The 24,284-nt window shown below is 43.7% G+C and overlaps 1 protein-coding gene across 3 annotated transcripts; it reads left to right on the top strand.

Annotated features, from left to right (window-relative positions):
* The first annotated feature begins 3,478 nt into the window (after positions 1 to 3,478).
* On the top strand, positions 3,479 to 22,702 carry ZNF18 (zinc finger protein 18). 3 transcript variants are annotated; one of them, XM_037810246.1, is made up of 7 exons: positions 3,479 to 3,517; positions 8,171 to 8,657; positions 9,377 to 9,566; positions 9,974 to 10,065; positions 17,079 to 17,163; positions 17,851 to 17,958; positions 21,775 to 22,702. In XM_037810246.1, the coding sequence occupies exons 2-7, from the start codon at positions 8,271 to 8,273 to the stop codon at positions 22,560 to 22,562; spliced, it is 1,650 nt and encodes a 549-aa protein (XP_037666174.1). In that variant the 5' UTR covers positions 3,479 to 3,517; positions 8,171 to 8,270; the 3' UTR covers positions 22,563 to 22,702. The 3 variants fall into 3 exon arrangements, with proteins under 3 accessions (XP_037666174.1, XP_037666173.1, XP_037666175.1); XM_037810245.1 differs by lacking the exon at positions 3,479 to 3,517 and adding an exon at positions 3,541 to 4,042; XM_037810247.1 differs by lacking the exon at positions 3,479 to 3,517 and adding an exon at positions 3,541 to 4,042 and having other exon boundaries at positions 17,085 to 17,163.
* Positions 22,703 to 24,284: the final 1,582 nt, after the last annotated feature.

The raw sequence follows: 24,284 nt of genomic DNA on the forward strand, positions 1-24,284 counted from the left end.
CCTGGCTGCCCTGCTCTATGAGGCAGGGGGACGAAGAGCATGGAATTTGGAGTATGAAAGAACAGGGTTGAAATCCAAGCTCTTCAACTAAATGCCTACAGCCTTGAGTTAAGTACTGACCCTCTCTGACTCTCAGTTTTCTCATCTCTACGATGGATGCGAGGACACCTGCCATGTATGACTGTCATGAGGATTAAACAGACTACCTCTTTTTCTCATTCTAAAAGTGAATAATATCTTTTAGTGTATAGAAAACACACTTGTGTACTATAGTTTTATTTGATTTCCTCCCTCCCAGCCTTGCTGCTTTCTTTCTACCCCCCACTCCCAAAGTTCTTCTTTATTTTACAGTTTCTACTTATTCCTTTATCTCTTGGAACTTATTTAAATAAGAATTTAAATAAGAATACTTATTTAAAAATCTTTTCAGATCACTCTATCATCTCCAGTTCTTGGGGTGCGATTTCTCTCATTTGTTGTAACTGTTGACTGCCCTTACAATGGCTTGTTTTTGGTGTGACTTGAAATTTTTGACTTTCAGCTCCTCTTCAGTGAAGCTGGTTTTCTGTGGATTTCCCACGTGGCCTAAGTTGTAGAACTTCAAGGTCAACCTCATGTACTCAAGGACATTGTTCTATGGTTGTCCCTTCCCTCCCCTGCGTTATGATTTTCCTCCTTTCCCGGAACATTCCTATTAGCATATAAATATGGTGTAATATCTCCCAATTTGTCTTGTTTTGCTATTTCCCTTTATAGCAAAACTTCTTGAACAATCTGCCTATATTTGCTGCCCCAATTCTTCTCTGCATTTTCTATTGAACTCACTCCATTCAGGCTTTTCCCACTCCTTCATGACCAAAATTACTCTTGTCCAGGTCACCAGTGATTTCCATGTAGCTAAAGCCAATGGTCCATTCTTAGCCCTCAACTCACATGTGATCACTGGCATTTGATCCAGTTGATTATTCCCTCATTTTTTGAACACTTCCTTCCCTTGGTTTCCAGGACACCACTCTGTTTGTTATCCTACCTCAATGACCCCTCCTTCTCTTTCTCCTAGGATAGCTCCTCTTATCTCCCTGACTTTACATTTTGGAGTGTTCCAGAGCTGACTCCTCTACAAATTCTCATACCTCTTCTCTTCTTTATTTATGCCCATTGTCTCAGGGCTTTGGTGCTTGTTATTTCCTCTGCCTGGATGCTTCCCCAAGTAGCTACAAGGCTTATTCCTTAACTTCAGGTGTGGATTCAAGGTTGTTATATCAATTGGCCATATCCTGATCATCCTGTATAAACAGCAGTCCATCTCTAATATTAACTACCTATCCCCCTTACTGTGATTTGATTTTCTCCACAATACTTATCATTACCTGCCATGTTTATTATTATTTGACTATTTATTGTCTAGCTCCCCCACAAAATATGAGTCCCACATAGGAAGGGACTGTTTAGCTCACTGTTTATGCCCAGCTGTTAGAACACTGCCAAGCACAGAGGAGCCATCTGATATTTATTGAATGAATGAGTGAATAAATAACTGGAAATAGATGATACTTCTCTATTATTTCTGTAGCTGCAACAGATGTCTCATGGTTATTAAAATATACTTTTGTTTCTTAAGTCTGTTCAGAGAGAAGGAAAGTCTTACGCCTCTTGCCAAGCTGCAAATTTATAAAGAAATTATCAAATGGCAATGTCCCATTTCCATAAGAGTACTATCAACCAGTAGTGAAGTTCTCATATCGAGGTTCCTGGGTCCCAAGGATTGACTTCAGGGCCCTGTGAGTCCTCTAAAATTGTGTGTGAAATTTTGTATGTACGTGTGTTATCTGCACCTTCCTTGGGAAAGGATTGATAGCCCCTAACTGATTCACAGAGGGGTCTGTGACCTACTGAAAGGTTTTGAATACTTAACAGTAACATCTTTTGGATGTTGATCAGCTCAATGCCAACCTGTTGAAAATAAAACCTCCTCCTCTTCCCTGCCAAACCACCTTGACTTTTTGGTGTTGGAATTAACACCCGGAGCAGGTGTCCTAAAATTTCCTGGTAAATTGTCCATGCTCTGCTCAGGAACCTGTAAAGCAGCACTCTCATACAAGTCAACTTATTAGAAGCTTCCACCTGAAGCTGCAATAGTTTCTTGTTGCGCCCCTGGGACTTATAGAGAATATGTTGAATCCCTTTTCTGCTGGTCATTTTTTTTTCAGATATGTGAAGATAGCACGTTCCACCCCCTCCACCCCCTAAGTTTTTTTTTTTTTTTAATTAAATTCAGTTTTATTGAAATACATTCACACACCATACAATCATCCATGATATACAATCCACTGTCCACAGTATAACATAGTTATGCGTTCATCACCACAATCTATCTCTGAACATTTTCCTTACATCAGAAAGAACCAGAACAAGAATAAAAAATAAAAGTGAAAAAAAACACCCAAATCATGCCATCCCACCCATTTGTCCTTTAGTTTTTGTCCCCATTTTTCTACTCATCCATACACTAGATAAAGGGGGTGTGATCCACAAGGTCTTCACAATCACACTGTCACCCCTTGTAATCTACATTATTATATAATTGTCTTCAGGAGTCCAGACTGCTGGGTTGGAGTTTGGTAGTTTCAGGTATTTACTTCTAGCTATTCCAATACATTAAAGCCTAAGAGGTGTTATCTACATAGTGCATAAGAATGTCCACCAGAGTGACCTCTCGACTCCATTTGGAATCTCTCAGCCACTGAAACTATTTCGTCTCATTTTGCATCCCCCTTTTGGTCAAGAAGATACTCTCAGTCCCACGATGCCGGGTCCACATTCATCGCCGGGAGTCATACTCTGCGTTGCCAGGGAGATTTACACCCCTGGGAGTCGGGTCCCACGTAGACCCCCTAAGTTTTTATTTCTCCTTTAAATAGGGGACGGAGCACTAAAGGGTGACATCACATTGAAGTGGAGTTGGGGGGGTGGAGAAAAGACGAGGCGGGAAGAGGGGGTGGGCCCCCCTGAATTCTAAGGCTCCAAGGGGAGACGTGGAAGGAGAGAGCGCGCCCAGGAAGCGCAGAGCCGGCGAGAGCGGGCAGTAAGACAGGGCAAGGCTGTGGCAAACGACATGCCCCAGGGGGGTCGGGGGAGAGACGACCCCACAGCGAGCGCCCTCTGAAACCGCAGAGGAGCGCCAGGGAGACGCTGCCTCCGCAGCGGGGATGGATAATGCACAGTCTCAGCGCCGGGGGGCTTCGACAGCGGCGTGTGGGAGAATCCCCGGGACGATCTCTGTGCCTCTGGCAGCGCGCGGCCCAGCGCCTCTGACTGGATGCGGCGTGACTGAAAGAGCGCGGGGCGGCGGGGACCGAGGGCGGCTCCGCCGGGGCTGGGCGGGACCGGGCGGGCGGCGCCGGCGACCAATCGGCGCCTTCGCCGGGCCCCGGCCCCGCCCCCGCGCGTCGGCGGTGAGAGGCGCGCGCAGCCGCCGCGTCGCCCGGAAGTGCGCGCGGACCTGCCGGGCCGCGAGGTGAGCGCGCGGGCTGGGCGGGCTCGGCCTGGCCGCGGTCGGCGGGCAGCCGCGGGGCTGCGGGGGCTTTCTCTGGATCGGGAACGCCGAGGGCCTCTCCCTTCCGCTTCCCCCGAGCCTGGGAGAGAAGGAACCCGCAGGGGTGACGGCCGGAGCCCCCGTTCTGGGAGCTGTTGCTTTTGGGGGGCGGGCGTGGAGAAGCCCCTTGGTGGGGAGCGCTGCCCCGGCCTCCCGGGCACTGGGCGCCAGCAGATCCTCCGTCTCCTCCGCCGTGGGTGGCGACCCCCTAAAAGCCCCCCCCCCTCCCAGTTTCCAGACGTCAGCAGCTCCCCTTCTTCCCAAACCACAGGCTTTAGAGCTGCCTGGGTTTGCATCTGGCAACTCTGGGAGCTTCAAAAGCTCCTCATTTATTTAACATTTACCTAGCGGAGTGATCGTGAGATTAGAAATAAGAGGAACGGGGCCGAATATAGGGCTGATAAATAGCAGTTGCTCAACAAATGTTTACTTATCGATGTGTGTCTAGTAAGTATACCTACCTACATGCACATTAAAAAATTCTAATTTGTTACAGCTTTAATAAGTATAACCGATATACATTTGGGATGACAGATTTTTTTTTGAGAGCAGATCCTTGTGAGGTCATTGGGATAAAAACTCACTCTACTTAAGCAATTTAATTTTGAGTAATTGAGACATTTTCTTAACATTGTATAGGAGTATACTAATTACCAACGTCAGGTTTAAGTGTTTTATAAGACTGATAGTTTTTTTTTAATGTCCCATCTGAAGAGCTGACTTAATTCAGGGACCAAATCAATTTCAGTAAGTAAAAGGATCAATCCCTTGCTATCTGAAATCTTGCTACCTGCTATCTGAAACTCAGTAGTCAAATAGATTTGGGTAGTGAAGGGTAGGTGTATAGTCATTCGTTTAACATTTATTTACAGCTCAGTGTTTCCCTCTATGAAACTGTATCCCAGAAATTTTGATATGTTGTGATTCCATTATTCAGTACAAAAATATGTTATAATTTCCATTGTGATTTCTTCTTTGATCATGGGTTGAGTGTTGGGATTTTTTAGATATCTTACTGTTAATTGATTTCTAATTTAATTCCAGTGGTCAAGAGAATGGAGATTCCAATTTTAAAAAATGTATGGGTATGGTCTATCTTGGTGAATGCTTTATATGCACTTGAATGTTTATTCTGCAGTTGTTGGATCCAATGTGTTATTAAATGTCAATTAGATCAAGTTGGTTAATAGTTAACCAGATTCTTCTATGCCTTACTGACTTTTTAGTTTGTTTACTTGTTCTATCAATTATTGAGAGAAGAGCGTTAAAATCTCCATCTGTGATTGAGGATTTGTCCCTACAGAACTGATACTAAGTGCATACAGATTTAAGATGGTTATGTATTCTTGCTGAATTGACATACTTCTCATAAAAAATGTCCTTCTTTATTTCTGTCTTGAAGTCTCCTTTGTCAGATACTAATGTAGCCCCACCAGCTTTCTTATATTTGCTGTTTGCATGGAATATCTTTTTTCTATACATTTATTTTTATTTTTATTTTTTTGCATCTTTATAGTTAAACTATGTCTCTTGTAGACAGCGTATAGTTATATCTCATTTTTGTCAATCTGACAATTGGAGTAGTTGGTCCATTTACATTTATTGTAGTCACTGATATAGTTGGGTTTTAGTCTACGTCTTTGCCTTGCCTTTGATCTTTCTGTTTTCTTAGGCTCTTTCCCTATTGCCTTTTGGGCTATTGGATGTTTTTTAGTATTCCTTTATTGGCTTTTTAGCTGTATTTCTTTGTATAATAGTTTTAGAGCTAACAATATGCTCCCCTAACTCATCAAAGTGTATTTTAACTTATTAAAGTATAGTTTACATTGTACCACTATTATACTTCACAATTCCCATTTCTTCTTCACATTTCCCATTTCCCACCTGACACTCCCTACCTCTCACTTCTCACTCCCCATTTCATACTATTTCTCTCACTTTGAAGTTCACAACTACAGTAATCTAACAAGAGATTAATTCCATTTACCCCATTCTTTTGTGCTATTTTTATATTTGCATATGTTATCTTGTTATACTGTCATGATTTTCACTTAAACAGTAAAAAGTTACGAAAACAAACAAACAAAAAAAAGCATGGGTTTTTTACTTTTATTAACTTATTTACTATTTCCGATGCTCTTCATTCCTTTCTGTAGCTCTGAGTTCCCCTTCAGTTGGAAGAATGTACTTCAGCATTCCTTGTAGTGCAAGTCTGCTTGTGGCCAATTCTCTTAGCTTGTTTATCTGAAAATGTCTTGAATTTATTCTTGCTTTTGAAGGATGTTTTTGCTGGGTGTAGAATTCTAGGCTGATAATTTTTTCCTTAGAATTTGCCTTTGGTTCTTTTTATCTTTCCCATTTATCTGCAGAGGTCCCTATCTCTTTCAGTAAGACTGTATTTTTCTTTAAGTCCTCGGGCATCTCAGGGTTGGTTTCTGTTGGCTGCTTTTTCCTTGTTTTGGGGTTACATTTTCCTGTTTCTTTACCTGTCTAGTAATTTTGGATTGCCCTTTTTAGGTGCTCAGGATTTTATTATCTTCCTCTGAAAAGTATTGATTTTTGTTCCAACAGGCAGTTCAATTACTGACTCATCTTCTTTGACTTGTGCAGTCTTGGTTTATGCTTTGTTAGGGCAGATCTTTGGAAAGCCCAAGGTGTTTCCCAAGCTCTTCTCTCCTGATAAGACTTGATGAAACTAGAACTGGGTCTCTGTGGATCTTGTTGAGGCTTGGTCTTAGGCTTTGTTACGGCAGGTTTAGAGGAGTCTGTACTCTCTGGCATGTTCTTTACTCCTAAGATGTGGCCTTTCTCATGTCTTGGGATGCCCTGCATATTTATAAAGCCCTTCTACTCTGGATGGGCTGATTGGCCTTTTGTATCTCCATTTTGCTCTTAACCTTGAAGCAACTGGTCTCTGTTAAGTCTTGCATAGCTTCACTGTGCTTGTGTGCAGTCCAACCATTGGCCAAGGAGCCCTGGAGAAACCCCACACGGATTCCTGCCCCCACACCTACACCTCTCTCCTCACCAGTGCCCTGTGCTTCAGATTCCAGCCACTTCAGCTCCAAATCCTTGTCTCTGCCTTCTCAGCTTAGTGGGACCACTGTGCTCTGCTTGAGCTCCAGCTTGTAGCATCATGGTTGGGAAATTGACCCCAAGCAGAAGCCAGAATGATTGTGGGTTTCACCTCAAGAGTTTCCCTCCTCTCAAGGATTGCATTCTTGCCTGCCTGTTACACAGTGCCCCAAAATGTTTGCCTCATATGTTTTCTACAGCTTTGTGGCTGTTTGTATCAGGTGGGCTAATCTAGAGGACCAGTTTCTCTGCCATGAATTCCCCAACAAATACTATTGGGCCCTTAGTGTATGTGACACTAGCACACTGGCTGCTGCATGAATATATGAATGCAATGTGTGGGCTGCTTTAAACAAATTTCTTGAGGCCCACATGAGAAACATCTAATATTGGATCAATCCTTTTTTACATCTTTTTTCTTCACCCTTGAAAAAGCTTTCCTTCCTTCCTCCTACCCTCCCTCCCTCCCTTCCTTCTTCCCTTCCTTCTGTGTCTAAATGACTTCCTGATAGAGTGAATTAGTTAGGTAGAATGGCAGAGAGGATGATGTTGCTTCTTAAACCACAAGAAAAAGCAGCTGTGAAAAGTTAGAGTGTTAACCTGAACTCTGATTAAGCTTGACACGTAAGTGACTCTTTAAAACATCATCAACAGGTAGATATTTTTTGATAGTTGCAATTAGCATTATGGAGAAATGGTGATATGCTCTTTATGTCATAACTGGCTCCTTCATAACATTTAAGAATTGACACAATAAATCAAATTAGGATTACTGGCCAGAAAATTACCTAGAGATGGTACATGATCCTTTATAAATATCATAATATTAATTCAGCCATATAATATTTTCTCCCCTCTTAGTTCCTGTCATCTAGGTTTTGACAGCATTTGCCATAAAGCAGTGAGTACTTAGTTCAAGGATAGAAATGTTTTCGAGGTAGTCACTATTTGTGCCGTATAGTCCTTGAGGCCAAAGTTGAAAATTTCAAGTACAGATTTTTCATAAATTCCATTTTCAATGTGGTGTTCAAAAGAGGTCACTTGGAAATCTTGTGCCTTCCCAAAAGGGAAGAGTTTGTTTCTTTCAACCTTGTTATCAAAGCATCTGATCATTTCAGCCTTTCTTTCTAGGGCATTGACGTCTTTGCCCAGCTTTATTTTTTAATCAGCAGACATATAGATGCAGATATAGAAGTGATGCAGAAAAGCTGTTTACCTAGAAACCCATAGCAAAAATTCTTCTACTCGGTCTAGACATTTGAAGACCAAAAAAGAAGGCTATGACGTGGGCAAGGTGATGGTGACAGTTTAGATATGGTATCAGTGGTTTGCTTTGTGGCTTCACATTTATGATCTTTCAGAGTAGAGTGGTACATCCATTGATTAATATTAGAAGATCCCTGGTTGATCTGAAGCGTCTTAAGTAGGGCATGCAAATTTGTTCTCTCTGAAAATGGGTTACTCTCCTTTGTATAGCACTTGGTCTCCTTCCCTCCCTAGTCTCCCCACGACAGGTTCTCTGAAGACCTGGTTCTCCCCAGAGAGCAGCTCCATCCCAGAAGCTCTTCCCTGAGAGTGAGAGGACGTGCCACTCCGGACGATGCTGGTTGACTGGGGACAGGCCCCTGTCCTGCGGCCACCGCTGGCGAAGGCCGAGGACCCCCCAGTCCCTGGACCGGCCACCTTCCCGCCAGGGGACCTCTCCAGCCCCGAGACCGCCCGCCAGCTGTTCCGGCATTTTCGTTACCAAGTGACGTCTGGGCCCTACGAGACCCTGAGACAGCTTCGCCAGCTCTGTTTCCAGTGGCTGCGGCCGGAGGTGCACACCAAGGAGCAGATCCTGGAGCTCCTCATGCTGGAGCAGTTCCTGACCATCCTGCCCGGGGAGATCCAGGCGTGGGTGCGGAGGCAGCGACCTGGCAGTGGAGAGGAGGTGGTGACCCTCGTGGAGAGCCTGAAGGGAGACCCGCGGGGGCTGTGGCAGTGGGTGAGCCTCGGGGACTGTTTCCTGGGGCCTCATCTGGGTCCCCCCACACCCCACCGAAGACTGTGTGACTCTCAACACATTTTAGCTGTTAGGGATGGAGGCTCAGTCTCCCACCCCCTTCCATCTTTAGACTGGATGGAGGCTCAGTCTCCCACCCCCTTCCATCTGTAGACTGGATGGAGGCTCAGTCTCCTACCCCCTTCCATCTTTAGACTGGATGGAGGCTCAGTCTCCCACCCCCTTCCTTCTTTAGACTAGATGAAGGCTCAGTCTCTCACCCCCTTCCATCTGTAGACTGGATGGAGGCTCACTCTCCCACCCCACTCCATCTTTAAATTGGATGAAGGCTCAGTCTCCCACCCCACTGCATTTGTAGACTGGATGGAGGCTCAGTCTCCCACCCCCTTCCATCTGTAGACTGGATCATTTGAGCAGTTGTTAAAAGAGACTTGCTTGTTAACTGGGGGAGAGGATCTCACGGAAACACAGTGTCAGGGGCACGTCTTGAAGGTCTCTCAGGCCTGGCTCAGGCCTCAGCTTTTGGCCTCTCTCAGGATATTTCCTTCCCCGGTTTCTTGGACTAGAAATAAAAGCTGGTTCCTCTTTCCCTACTCCATGTCCCAAGGACTGTCATAAGGTCTAATGTGGAAGGTTAGCTTCAGATCTTTCAGAAATCCTGATTGTGGATCCTTCAGTAATCAGTCATGTGTGTTCTCCAGATCAGCATCCATGTTCTGGGACAGGAGATCTTATCGGAGAAGCTGGAGTCTCCAGGCTGTCAAGAGGGGGGTGTGGAGCCCCATCTTGAGGTGATGCCCCAGGAGCTGGGACTTGAGAATTTGCCCTCTGCACCAAGGGAGCAGCTGAGCCACGCCGTGAAAGAGGAATCCAACACTGAACATGAATTAGGTGAGCGCAGTGATTCATGTCTCATCAGATGAGGTGTTCTCTTGGAGAAGTCGGGATTGTGGGTAGGGAACTTGAGAATGGGTCGAAAATGATTTGATGCTCAAAGTTTGGAAACGGTAGACGTCTGTGACCACTTGGATTTGGTGATTTGTAGCCTGTATTTTAAACCACTTACATCTGGGCTAACCATTTGAATTTTGGTTCTGAGCAAGGAGGTGGGAGAAAATATGGCTGAGACTGGAAGGTTGGAGGGAGTTGGACTTCTTGGGGAGGTAAACACCGTCTTGATATTAGGCGTGGAGGAACAGGTGTCTGTTCTAATTTGTCAAGTTTTTAAAAATCCGTACCCTCTGGGGAGTGGGTGAGGAGGGCATCTAGTTCTTAAACTGTCCAGTTTCTCTTCTCAGCTTCAGCTGCTTCCCAACTTCCTGCCCAAGCTGAGGAAAGGCTCGTCAAAGATCCGGACTTTGGAGCCTCACTTCTCCAAACGGCTTCTCAGGTGAGGAAAAAGCACCTGCTTCTCTTGCCCCTGAACTAGTTTTTTTTTTTTTTTTTTAAATTCTCATTATTTTATTTTAGAGCAGTTGTAGACTTATAGAAAAAGTCACATGTGACCTGCTTTGTGTGTACATCCATAGTCAGAAGGATTAAAAGGGGAGGAGAGGAGGTTCTAGTTCAGAGACCAGGAACAAGACATATGGGATGAAACTTGATTTCCAGCGTTTCTCTTAAGTTCTCTCAAGGCAGAAAGTGTTCCTGGTTGCCATCTTGAATAATGGAATCTGGCCCTGAAAAGGTAGAAGTAGAAGCGAAGAGGCAAATTTTGTCTTTACCCCACATATGATCGGCTTTCATCTTTCATTAACTTCGGGCTGCACTAAGGAAAGTGTATTTAATTTCCTTTCCTGGTCGAGGCCACGGATGTACAAGTCAGCTTGCGATTTTGGGTGATTATATCTAACAGGGGACAGGCAAACGCCCCCCCCCCCCAACTTTATGGAAGTAAAAGTGACAGAATGAACTGCCTATTATGACGTGTAAACCTGATAAGTTTTGGCATGTATATGCACTTGTGAAACCATGACCACAATGAAGATGGTAAACATCCATCACCCCCTCATGGCTGTCTGCAGCCCTTCCCTCCTGTCCCTCTCTGCTGTCCATCGGAGGCAACATCATCGATTAGTTTGCATTTTCTAAAATTTTATTGCTGTTTCTTTTAAATTTTACTCTTTCTTATCAATTTTAAATAATTTGAATACCATGTGCTTTGGTAATTTTCTTCATGTTTCTTATGCTTGGGGTTCATCAAGCTTCTTGGATGAAAGTTTATAGTTTCCATCAAATTTAGAATTTTTCTGGCTAGTCTTTCTTTTTTTTTTTGTCTCTCTCTCCCCTCCTTTGGAGACTCCAATTACACGTATATTATATGTATAGTGATATTATATACACATAGGTCACTTTTAATTGTCCCGCTGCTTACTGATGCTCTGCTCTTTCTTTTTTCCCAGTCTTTTAAAAATTTCTACATCCCATTTTCTTTGTTTCTATTGCTATGTCTTTTCTTCTGTAATGTGTAATCTTCTGTTAGTTTTATACACTGCATATTTCATCTCCCATGTTGCGTTTTTCATCTCTAGATGTTTGATTTGGGGCTTTGTTGTGTCTTCTGTTTCTCTGTAACACATTCCATTTTTCCTCTAGCTTCTTGATCGTCTGGATGTAGTTATGATATCTGTATTAGTGTCCTCTTTACTCTTCTGTTATCTGTGTCAGTTCTATTTGATTGATTAATCTCCTCTTTATGAATCGTTTTCCTCTGTCTGGTGATCTCTGATTGGACGTCCAAGATTGTGAATTTTACTTTGTTGAGTGCTGGATGTCTTTGTATTCTTATAAATATGCTTGAGCTTTGCCCTGGAATTCAGTTAAGTTACTTGGACAGTGCACCAGAGATGCCTTTAGTCTAGTTTTAGTCTCATTTTAGTCTCATTTTCCCCACTACTGAGGCAGTACCCTTCCGAGTATTCCTCCCGATGCCCCTTGATGTTCAAGGTTTTCCGCCCCGGCTGGTGGGAATAGAGACCATCTCCAGCACTGTGTGAGCTCTGGGAAAAGCTCTGCTTTTTTGGGGTGGTTCTTTCCTGGGCTCAGGTTTTCCTCACATGAATGTGCTGCTCACTCCTCAGCTGAAGACTTGGGGGGGCCTCTGAAGGTCTGCATGGCTGTCTCCCCTCTGGTCACCTGCTAGGCCAGCTCCCGTCCCCTCGGCCTCCCCAGACGCGGAGCTCCTGCTCACCTCAGGGAGGTGCTTGGGCTCACCTGTGTCCCCACCTCCAGGGATCACTGCTCTCTGCTGCCCAGTGGTTTCATACGTTCAGGCAGAAGGGTCAATCCTGACCCACTTACTCCTTCTTGGCTGGAAACAGAAGCCTCTGGGAAAGGTATATCTTGATTATGCAGTTGATAATTCTGAAGTTTTTTCATTTTATAGATATAAAGTTCTTCCAGAAACCTGTCTGCCTTGGTCAAAACATGACTTAATACCTGTTGGAAACTCTCCTTTGGGAATTGCCTTGTGAGGCACTTTAGACTAAAACCGAAGGTAGAGAAGCTGGGAGGTGGTGCTGAACCTGACACATAAGCCCAAAGTCTGAGCTTCACCTCCAGCCCAAAGATTCAGAAACCAGTGTCCAATTTAATAATTTGCTCTGGGGGAGGAGGGCTGGGGAGGTGAAAGGGAAGGGATGTACCCTTTTAGTGATGCCGGAGAAGCCTTTTTCCTGCTTTTAAGGTACCCAGAAACCAAACTCTTAAGCAGGAGGTTGCTTGGTGAAAAGGATTTGGTGCTTCTTGAATTATTCCAGCCAGACTTGGAGGATTATTTTTGCTTCTGTATAAGTGCAGACTACCTTGTGCAAGGTATATGCAGTTTCTTGTATTTTAATGAGTAGAATGGACAGGCGTTAACCGTTACCTGTTTTGGCCACCTTAAAGCCAAAGATCAAAATGCTCACCAGCAGCACCAATTTGTTATTTACAACTACATATGTATATTTTTATATATCTTGTGGTGTTATGATGTATTACCACAACTGACTTGCACAGAGTTATTTGTACTGTTCCTTTCCCTTAAGTATGAAACATTTAAGGGGTAAATGCATCCCTTAATATTATATATATGTATAAAATATTCCCTGCATTTAACTAAATAACAGCCTCTCAACTCAAACAAAACATATAAAACTCAGCCCTGTGTGTCTTGGCCTCTTGGGGCTGCCCTAACCAAGCACTACAAATCAGTAGACATGCGTCATCTCACACACAGTTCTAGAGGCTAGAAGTCCAAAATCCAGGTGTCGTCCACGCCATCCCCCTCGCTCTGAAACCTGTGGGAGGGATGCCCTTGTCACCTCCTCCTGGCTCTGGGTGGCTGGCAGGCCTTGCCGTGGCTCGACCCGCAGCCCGTCAGCCTCCGCTCCCACCGTCCCATGGCTTCTGGCCTCATCCCTGTCTGACCAGGTTCCTGCTTCCGAGGACTCCGGTCATATGGGCTCAGGGCCCACCCGACTCCAGCTTGGCCTCAGCTGATCACATCTTCCAAATAAGGCCACATTCATGGGATGGGCCTTAGGACTTTTGGGGGGCACCATCAGCCCATTACACGTCCGTATCCCCACATCCTACTCCCAAACCAACAACAATTACTTGCATCAGAAGGACCTTGAAATTTAATGGAATCCTTTGAAAGAAAGGGAGTTTTTAACTGTAAGTAATCTCTCTCTCTGATCCCTTCTGTATGTTCGGAGTTTCATGACTAACGCCAGAATAGTGACGTCATCGTGTCACTGTAATGGTCCCTCGGTGTCAGAAGCCGGGACTGGTCAGAACCTCACAGCCCTTGAGGGACCCACTTCAGGGAAAGGACAGTTAACGCCCTGTGGGCCACTTGTGGTAGTACCTCACGGTGCCACAAGGTGGCGGTATTTCCACACAAAAGTGGAGATGTCCTCCCTATAGGGTCCCACACTTCTGTCTTTCCAAGGTTTTTTCTCCTGATACAAAAATGAGAAAAAGACAAAATGGCTGCAGCTGATGTCCTGCTTCTTACGTAGGTGATTTTATTCAAGCAGTCCAGCTTCTTGGCAGTTCCTTGAGTGAGTTTACAGTTTTAAACTGGAGGTATATGTTCAGTCCCGTGAGCAACTTTGTGGTTTTGAATGAGCTGACTGGTGCCTTGAGGCTTTTGGGGCTGTATTCTTTTCTGCTGTTCTTTTTTATTTATAAACTTTTAATTTTTAAATAATTTCAAACTTGCAAAAATAATGCAAAACCCATACAGTGAACTCCAACATATCTCTCACCTCCAACCCCAGATACTCAGAGGCACCAACTTTAAACATTTTGCCATGCTTGCTCTAACTTCCTTTCTTCCACTTCCCTTCCCTTCCCTTCCCTTCCCTTCCCCTCCCTTTTCCTTCCTCCCTTCCTCCCGTCCTCCCGTCCTCCCTTCCTTCCATCCATCCATCTGTTTTCTAAACATTTGAGATTAGGCTGTATACATCATGCTCCTTGAACAGTTAATATGTCCATGTACTTTTTCTAAGGAAAAGGATATTCATTTCTATAGCCACCTTAAGTACAGTTACCAAGTTAAGGAAATTGAACATTGATATAAAGCTTACAGTCTATATTCCAGTTTTTTCTATATGTCCCAATAATATCCTTTCAGACATTTTCTCCTCCATTATTAGATCTACTCCAGGATCATGTATCAAATTTAGTTGTTATTATCTCTTTAGCGTTTCTCTTTTTTTAAATTGTGGAGACAACTATAGAACACAAACTTTCCCATCTCAGCCACTCCAAGCACACCTTTCAGTGGGGACTAATCGCATTCAGAGTGTGCTACCCTCACCACCATCCATTTCCAGAAGCTTCCATCACCCCAGACAGAAACCTCGCTCCCACGATGCATTAACTCCCCATTCTCTGCATATCCCTCACCTCATAACCTGTACTCTACTTTCTGCCTCTGAATTTGCATATTCTAGTTATTTCATATAAGTGGAATCATACATCTGTTCCTTTGTGAACGACTTATTTCACGCAACATGATGTGTTCAAAGTCCACCATTTAGTAGCATGCATTAGAACTCCGTTCCTTTTCAGGGCTGAATCATATTCCATTATGTACACGCCACACTTTGTTTTTCATTTGCTGATGCGCATCTGGATTGCTTCCACCTTCTGGCTCTTGTGCATAATGCCGCTGTGAACATTGGGTGCAAATATCTGCTCAAGTTCTGGCTTTCAGTTCTTCTGGGTCTACACCTAGAGGTGAAATTGCTGGGTCTTATGGTAGTTTTGTGTTTTTGAGGAACACCAAACTGTTTTCCACAGTGACCACAGCATTTTACATTCCCACCACCAACAAACAGGTGTTCCTATTTCTCCACATTCTCACCAACACTTATTATTTTCCATTTTTGAATAGGAGCCAGTGTAGTGGGTATGAGGTGGTATCTCATTGTGGCTTTGATTTGCATTTCCTTGATGGCTGATGATGCTGAGCATCTTTTCATGTGTTTATTGGCCATTTGTAGATCTCTGCTCTTAGTAGCTACAGCTCTGGTGCCGATGGAGTGGGCCCTGCATCCAGTGAGGCTGGCAGCCCATCAGATGTTCTGTGCTTGGCACTCCCATCCTCTCCTCTGCCCATGCTGAAGCGAGCGCCTGGCGTTCTGACCATGAAGAACGAGAACTCCATGGCTGCTCAAGCTGGTTATTTTCAGGGGATCATTAAAGTAGCTTCAATCACAGAACATTAACAAAATAAAATGCTAGTGTATCCGCATGTTAAAAATTGAAATTTTAAAATAAAAAATCACATTAAATTATATTTTTAGTTATATGCTGAGTATATGGAGGTCATTTTTCAGCTTTCTATCCTTACCATCATAAAAAATCCAACCCCTTTCCCCTCACCCCCTCAGCATCTTCTAATTAGGGGCTCTCTGGTGATTCCATTTCTCCATTAGCCATTCTCTGCTTCCCCTTGATGGGATAGAGGGCAGACTTGACTTAGGATTGAGAATGACTTCCTGTTACATTGTATGAAATATAAAGATGACTTTCTAATTCCGGTCATTTCTGTGTCCTGTAACCTGGCTGTGTATGACAATAAGGCCTGCTGTCAACCAGTCACTTTGGGGTTCCTATAAGTATACGGGGTCCCTTAATTCTTTTGCTAACCCTTAAGGTGAGCCTGGGAGACTGAGAGTCCCGAGACTGCATATTATAGTAATAATAATATATTGCATCTACTGAGGACTTTTTTGCTAAGTACGTTGTCTTACCCAGACCTCACATACTGAGTGCCCACTCTGTCCCAGGCAGGGGCTCAGGGGCTGGAAAGCACAGTGGACAGCATGACAGGCAGAGTCCCTTCTCATGGAGTTTAAATACTATTAGAGGCAAATAGTAATCAAGTAATTATGTGTGTGTGTGGGTGTATGACTACATTATAAACTCCGATGAATGCTTTGAATAAAAAGTAGTATGTTGTGAAAACAGGTGAACTTGCACTATTTCTATCAAACTTCCTGACAGTTTTATGATTCAGTACTGTTATTGGTGGGGGGTGGACTCAGAAAGGGTAAATAACTTGCTCAAGGTCACACAGCTGCAAAGTGGCAGTGCCAGGACCTGAAACCCAGACTGTCTGGCTCCAAAGCAGTACTGCTAATCATCCTACTACACAAGCCAAGATTCTAAAGGTTTGGCTTCTTGGTGGAGAGATTGAAATTTGAATTCACGAAAGTAGACTCTAACCATATGGCATTTCCTGTTTTGATGTTCTGCCTGTAGTTCCATAGGAAAAGAAGAGCTCTTGTAGGGGATAATTGAGGGACACCTTGCTCCAGAGAGCCCATCAATTATCCGCTAACAGGGAAGAAAACTGATTTCATGCTAGACTCTAACTCAGAACGACTAGGGGGTTTCAAGCATATATGTCTGCACCAACTTTCTCCTCTGAATCCACCAGCCTTTGTTTCAGGATGAGGCTTACAACTCAGTCACCTTCACTGTTGATTTTTCAGTGATTTGCATTTGCTTTTCAATTTCCTTATTTTCCTCCTTGACTTTGCAGAGTTTAATTAAATATTGGAAACATCGGACTCCTACTGTTCAAAGCACTTGAGGAACTGAAAGGAAAAAAGTATAGAAAAGGCTCTTGCCTTCTCTATATTCTACACTCAACAGGAAGAATTTGCTCTTAAATACATACAACTTAAAACCTAGACACAGCAAGAAATCCTGATGTAAGGACTGTAGTTTTCCTCTTGGCCTCTTCTTCCTTTGAACCACTCTCCCACATTTCTCAGCTCATCTGATGGCAGGATCCGAAGGCAGATTGCTTTCTTCTTACCTCTCCTGCGGGCAGGGAAGGGAGGGTTCAAAGCCTTCCCAGGAGTCATGTTTATGGTCACGACATTGTATTTTTTCCAGGAGCAGTGGAAGCACCTGGATTCCACTCAAAAGGAGCAGTACTGGGATCACATGCTGGAGACCTACGGGAAGATGGTCTCAGGAGGTGAGGGCATGGCTTACCCTGACGCAGGAACTGGAAAGCAGTTAGGCGCTCTCTATGCTCTTTTAGAGCTCCATGCTCAGCCTGAAGTTCTCTGGGTGAAGGAAATCATTATGGACGCAAAATGGGGCAAGTTGCAACCCACAGTTACAGTGAGGACTTAACTTGTACAAATGCTGTCTGGGTGTCAGCAGCTGTAGTGGATGCATTCCTTGTAGTAATTCCTTTAATCTCTAAATAGCCCTATGAAATCGCTGACAGTCATGTCATTTTAAAGATGATGAAAGCAAGTGTCAGAAGAAGCTGTCTGTCACTGTTACGTAACTTGTAAGTGCTGAGTTAAGATGGAACCAGTGTGGCTGGCTCTGAGTCCACACTCTTTTCTACTAACATGCACTGCCTCAGCCACCCGTGGGTGGGGACCCAGCCACGACCCTGCACCAGCCTGCCCGGTGGTCTGCAGGCTCTTCTGTCCACCTGCCTGGTCTCTTCCCTTTCTGGTTTTCATCCTGTTTCCTGGTGACCTTGTGAGTTCTAGTCTTTTCCCAGCCCCCCACCTCCTTCTAAGATGAGTTTCCTTCAGTGCTCCCCAGGTCTGCGTGTTTAGCTAGCGTGCTCCTTTGAAAGGCACCCTTGGCCTCCCAGCCCTCCACATCCACCCAGGCCCACATACTTTTCTCTCTGTTTCAGGTATTTCCAATTCCAAACCTGACCCAGGTAGTTCGACAGCGTATGGGGAGGAGCTGGCAGGACTGCAGCCTCAGGCCAGCGAGAAGGTCCCAAGACCCACCTGTGTAGGTGAGTGATCTTTCATTGGTTCTGAGCCATTTCTGACCTCCCCTTAATAAACTGGGGTGGTGGTAGAGGTATCCGGCCCTTGGTGCCCATCACAGTGGTTATAACTAGTCATGGGCTGGTCAGTTCAGTTGGAATATGAGATTGGGTCTCCTGGTCTCTGGTTACCAGGCTGTTGACATGTGTACAGTTAATCATGGAAGAACGACTACACATCTGCTGTCATCAGCCTTGTCTGTAAAACTGTTGCTTGCTTTCTCAGAATTAAGATCACTACTGATTGAGACCTACAAATGTGGGTAGAAGCCACTGCAAAGGAAGATTATATAGCGGCCTTTATCACCTTTCTTGTCAAGAAGGTTCAGAGAAGCTAGACTTTTCCTATTCTGATTATAATACATAGTAACCAACCAACACTCAACAAAATATAACAAACAGAAAAAACTTTATCTAATCTATGAACCTAACTCTCAGTAAACAGCAACAATAAATACTTCATATAGATTTTGTATTTTAAGACTGGGGAAGAAGAAATCTGTACTTGTTCTGTTGTAAAAGAGCAGTCACCCTTTGCTTTCTAAACTCTTTGTAAAACATTGGAGTTATGCAAAACCTCACTGTCAAACCAATACACACAAACACACTTTCACATATACAATAAGTCCAAGAACCTTGGAGAAAGAAAAGGACCAAGTATAGGAGTTGTACGACAAGCCTTTCTTTGTCCTTTGCTAATAATTACTTTCTTTGCTAATTTACTTCAGAGAGGCCAAGCATCAACTGAGACATGATTTTATTTAAGCACTATATTAATCATTATACTATTTCATAAGGATTCTTTTGGAGGAGGGTTTTTCAAACTGCATTTCGTTACTCATTAGTGGGTTGTGAAATCATTTTATTGGGTTGCAACCAGCATTTAAAAGAGTGAAACAATAAGATTGAATAGAAAATACCAGAATGCATCATATGTAATGGGGGTAGGTAGTGTTTCAGGAAATTTCTGTTTGTGTGTGTGTGTGTATACTGTATTTCAATATAAATGTATTTCTTCCTGTGGGTGGCAGTAAAAAGAGTTTGAAAATACTGCCATAGAGGTTGTTGCGGTAGGATTTTGTTTGACAGATCTTAGCAAACCATATCCCCATCCATTCTGCTTCCCCCCCCACCTTCATCCCACATGCTGCCCTGGCCCCATGAATCCTCCCTCGAGCCCCAGACAGTGGCGAGTCTACAGGCCGGGCTGCCTTGGTGGGCAAAGAGAGGCCACTGTAGGGTCTTGAACAAGAGAACACATGGAAAGAGGTTTAGGATGGTTCTGTGATATGCAGAACAGACCAGAAGGGAGATGCTCAAGGAGAGGAGCCCTGTGGGAAGCTGAGGTAGGGGTGAGACTCTGGGCCAGCGCAGAAGCAACAGAAACAAGATGGAACCGGACCAGCGTCAGAGACCCCAGAGACCACCTGCCAGGTCCGGGGCGGGACCAAGGGACAGAAGTCCCAGGAGGGGGCAGATGTGCCGTTCTGTTTGGCCAAGTGGAAAAACGGCTTACAGAGCAGGCCAGCCGGGGGCACACGCACACTTCCAATGCAATTCCTAACGGACTTTTTTCTTTTTTAGTATTTGGAAAATGATTCTTAAGTTTCATTGGGAGAATTCAACCGGCAAGAATAGTTAAAAAAAAAAAAAGTTTTGCAAGAAGAATGTTTCATGAATGTTAGATCTGTAACTATTGAGTCTGTTGTATAATAATGGTAAAATCATTAAAGTCATGTGCTTTTGATATGAAAATAGACAAGCAGATGCATAGATCAGAACAGGGAGTGCTGGTTTTTGGAAGAATTTAACATATGATTAAGGAAGAAGCAACACAAATCAGTGGAGATCAGTCCTTGTTCAATGAGCCGTGTTAGAAAAAGAGACTCTGGGAAAATAAGTTGGTTTAGATTTATGTATACCGTGTACCAAAGTAAGGTGCAAATAAATTAAAAAAAAAATATGAAAATGCAATAATAATGAAGAAAATGAGTGAATATTTAACTGATGTCTGGATGGGGACAATTTTTATAAGCACAAAAGCAATGGAAGAGATGGATTGTATGGTGTGTGAATAAAACTTTTTTATATTAAAAAAAATGGAAGAAATCATTAAGGAAAAGGTGACTAGACTTGACTATATTTAAAAAGAAAAACCCACAACTTCTGCATATATAAAAACAGTGCCAAACAAAATTAGGGTAAATAAATTGGTGAAAAACATTTTCCATGAACATGACTGATAAATGATTATTATTCTTAATATAGAGTTAATGTACACTGATAAGAAAAAATGACTTTTCCAATAAAAATAGACAGCAGTCTTGGAGTCTGTGAAAAAAAAATGATCCATCTTTTAATAACCACAAAATTAAAATTTAAAACAATGAAAAACAAGTGTTTACTTATCTCAAAGGCAAATATTTAAAAAACACTCAATACTTACGCCAAAGGACGGCAGAGTCGTTCTGGAAACTGGATTAGCAGCAGGTGCCCCGACTGTTAATATTTATGTTCATTGACACACTAACTCCACTTTGAAGTACTTAACGTATTGATCAGAAATGTAGACAAAAAATGAATAAAAAGGCTTATCACGGCATTATTTACAATAGAAAGAACACAATAAGCAACTTAGATTTCCACAATAGAATTTTTAAATTGTGTGTAGTACATCCCCACAATAGACCATTGCTCAGCTCTTAAAAATGATATTTACGGAGATTTCCTTAAAGACAAGAAAGTGCCTTTGCCGGCTGAGAGGAATATGGTCTGTGGCTCTGTGAATTAGCAAGTTTAGCTCTTGCTCTGCAGCAGGTAATTTTGGCCTTCAAAGACAAATATATGAAAGAAACAGGTAAGTAGCTTCTTTAGGTCCATGGGAATAAAATAATTTACAAAAGTATAAAAAGTTCTACCACCACAATTAAAATCACTGCAGTATGCATCATCATTGGGTTGTAATGTTAGCCACAAACCCAAGTTATGGTGAGAAAACAGAATTTTAACTGCTTATGGAAGTTAATAAAGCACATGTGAACGCTGGATTCAGGCCTAGAGCGAGGGGTCACTTTTCACTCCAGTCTCACTGTGCATTAAAACCATAGTAAAATTACAGATTAATGCAGCTCAGGAATTTTTGGGTTACTTGTGAATGGGAGAACCTGCGTTAAATCGATAAATGCCACAATTTACTATAATATTTAATGATAAAAAGTCAATATGGAACTTTATATATTATGATATTAATTATGTAGGGTAAAGAACATGCATCCATATAGGTTAAAAAAAGACCAGAAGGAAATGTATGCTTATAGTTATCTCTGGTTATTACAAATGAGATGGACTTTGATTTTCTTCTGTATTCTTTTCTGCCTTTTCAAATATTTGTTAGTGATCATATTCATATTTTATATATATACATAAATCAGATAAAAATCAATCATTTTTTAAAGAGTAGTACTCTCATATAATATACTTGTTTTTCCTGGACCTTAAGAAATACATGCTGCTTATTTCCACAGGGGTCAGAAAGCTCCCTCTGAGCCTTCCTCTGCTGTTCAGACATTCTCCTCAGCCCCAGAGCTGAACCACTTGTCCCTGAGCCCACGGCAGGTGACTTACAGTGCCAGGCGTTCATGCTGAGTGGCATTCTTTCTTTCCTCGCCCACTAATGCCTCTTGGTAAAAAGCAGCAGTGTTTTATGAGGATCCTTTCTTTGACACATGAGTTAGAAAACAGGGCATACAACTGATCCGTTTCAAATCCTCTTTCTTCTTTCAGGAGAGAGACAGGAGAATGACAAAGAGAACCTAAACATGGAAAATTACAGGAACCAGGAACCTCCAGGCGCCTGTGGTCAAGCCTCAGGAGAGGCACCTTCCCAGGCCTCCTTGAGCGGCTCCCTCAGTCAGGAAGAGCTGAGGTGCTTTGGAGAAGGAGAGATGCTCCCTGAGGTGCAGAGCAGCCTTCTGGGTGAGGGGAAAGGGGAGCAGCTCCCTCCTCAGGAAAGGAGTTCGGGGAGAGAGCTGGGTGAGTGTTTGCCTGACCCTCGTCCAGGAGAGCTGTCTGTGCTGTGGCTTGAGGAGAAGAGAGAGAGTTCCCAGAAAGGCCAGCTCAGAGCCCCCATGGCCCAGAAACTCCCCACCTGCAGGGAGTGTGGGAAAACCTTTTATAGGAATTCTCAACTTGTTTTTCACCAAAGAACTCACACTGGAGAGACGTACTTCCAGTGCTCCACCTGCAAAAAAGCCTTTCTGAGGAGCTCGGACTTCGTGAAACACCAGAGAATCCACACGGGCGAGAAGCCCTGCAAATGTGATTACTGTGGGAAAGGCTTCAGCGACTTCTCAGGATTGCGGCACCACGAGAAGATCCACACAGGAGAGAAACCCTATAAGTGTCCCATCTGTGAGAAAAGTTTTATTCAGAGATCAAACTTCAATAGACATCAGAGGGTACACACAGGTGAGAAACCTTACAAATGTTCCCGCTGCGGGAAGAGTTTCAGCTGGAGCTCAAGCCTCGATAAACATCAGAGGTCCCACCTGGGAAAGAAGCCCTTTCAGTAGCTAAGCTCCCTTAGCCCGTGTTCCGGTTTGCTAATGCTGTCATTATGCAAAATACCAGACATGGATTGGTTTTTATAAAGGGGGGTTATTTGGTTACAGATTTACCGTCTGAAGTCCATAAAGTGTCCAAATGAAGGCATCAGCACAAGTATACCTTCACCGAAGGAAGGCCAATGGCGTCCAGAAAACCTCTGTTAGCTGGGAAGGCACGTGGCTGGCGTCTGCCATTCCTAGATTGTGTTCCATCTCCTCTCTCAGGTCCTGTGCATTCTTCAAAATGTAGCCCTTGGGGCATTTGTCCTCTCTTAGCTTCTCTGGGGCAAAGTGTCAGCAAAAGTCTGCTTTCAAAGGCCGTCTTCAAAATGTCTCTCTAAGCTGCAGCACTGAGTTCCTTCTGTCTGAGCTTTTATAGGGCTCTGGTAAACTAACGAAGACCCATGCTGAATGGGCAGGGCCACACCTCCATGGAAATAATCTACTCAGAGGTATTACCCACAGTTGGGTGGGTCACATCTCCATGGAAACACTCAATCAAAGGATTCCAACCTAATCAATACTAATACGTTGCCCCCCACCAGATTGCATTAAAGAACGTGGCGTTTTGGGGGACATAATACATCCAAGCTGGCATAGCCTGCTTCTGTCTCCCAATCCATTTAAAAAAACATTTAGCTCCAGAGTCCATCTGGAGGAATTGCTTCTCTCAGAGAATGTCCCCATTCTCTTTTTGTGGATAGGAGAGGAGAGAATCTGGAGTTGGTTTTGGTCTTGGAGGCTCTATCAGGCCATTGGACTGGGTTTCAGGCCAGCATAATTTCTTGCTTCTGCATCAGGAGAAAGAATAGTCTTCATCCATCATGCATCAGCTCACCTCCCTGTTCAGACTCTTCTGTCAGGCCCCAGGCGACAAAGTATCCCTTGGAGATCCAGCTCGCAAGTGCTTTAGAAGTGCTCTCTGGGAAGAATTTAACAGAATTAGCTGCAAATACTGTTCATGGGAAGAACTTCCGATCAACACATTTAGAACTCGGGTTCCAGAGCATGTCGTCCTGTTGCAGCAGGGAAAGGATGGGGGCCAGTGAGCTGTACGGGTGAAAAATTAACTCTGAGTGTCCCTTGTTTTAAATAAACAGTAGAGTCATTCCTCATTTGTGTCTGGAATGTTCACTGTGTGTTGATTGTAACTCAAAATGCATTTTCCCATAGAAGATCCTAAGAGGTATTTGAGTTCTACATCAGCCCATATAAACCTGTCAGGTTATCATATAGCAGAACAGCAGTACAAGAGTGCAAACCTCATGTCCAGATTTTGAGAATTTGGCCAATGCGAGGCATGGCATTGACTCAGGTAAGATTATCTGTGGTGTTTTCTTTCTGAGCTTACCTCCCGCTTGCTGTAACACCTTGAGCCTGCCCCCTCTTTCTCTGGGCATCCTACTTGGGCTACCATTTTTGCCAAAGAGCTGTATGTTTTAAAATGATCTTCATTACTTCATTTTGTCTGTAGGTGTTAGGAAGAAATCAGTAGGGTTGATCTCATTTACAGTACTGCCTAGAGGTTTATGAACTGATAAGTCTAACCTGTCCTGTGTTCCTGGTCTTCAAACAGTTACCTGCTCCTGTAGTGAGACTCCCACCTGCTGCCCACCTGGGTGCTCTTCCTCCCTGGCTGTACTGTATTCTTCTGGGTGAGGATGAGGAAGGAAGACGCTATCGAGGAGG

Source organism: Choloepus didactylus, chromosome 18, assembly GCF_015220235.1.
Source record: "Choloepus didactylus isolate mChoDid1 chromosome 18, mChoDid1.pri, whole genome shotgun sequence".
Lineage (NCBI taxonomy): Eukaryota > Metazoa > Chordata > Mammalia > Pilosa > Megalonychidae > Choloepus > Choloepus didactylus.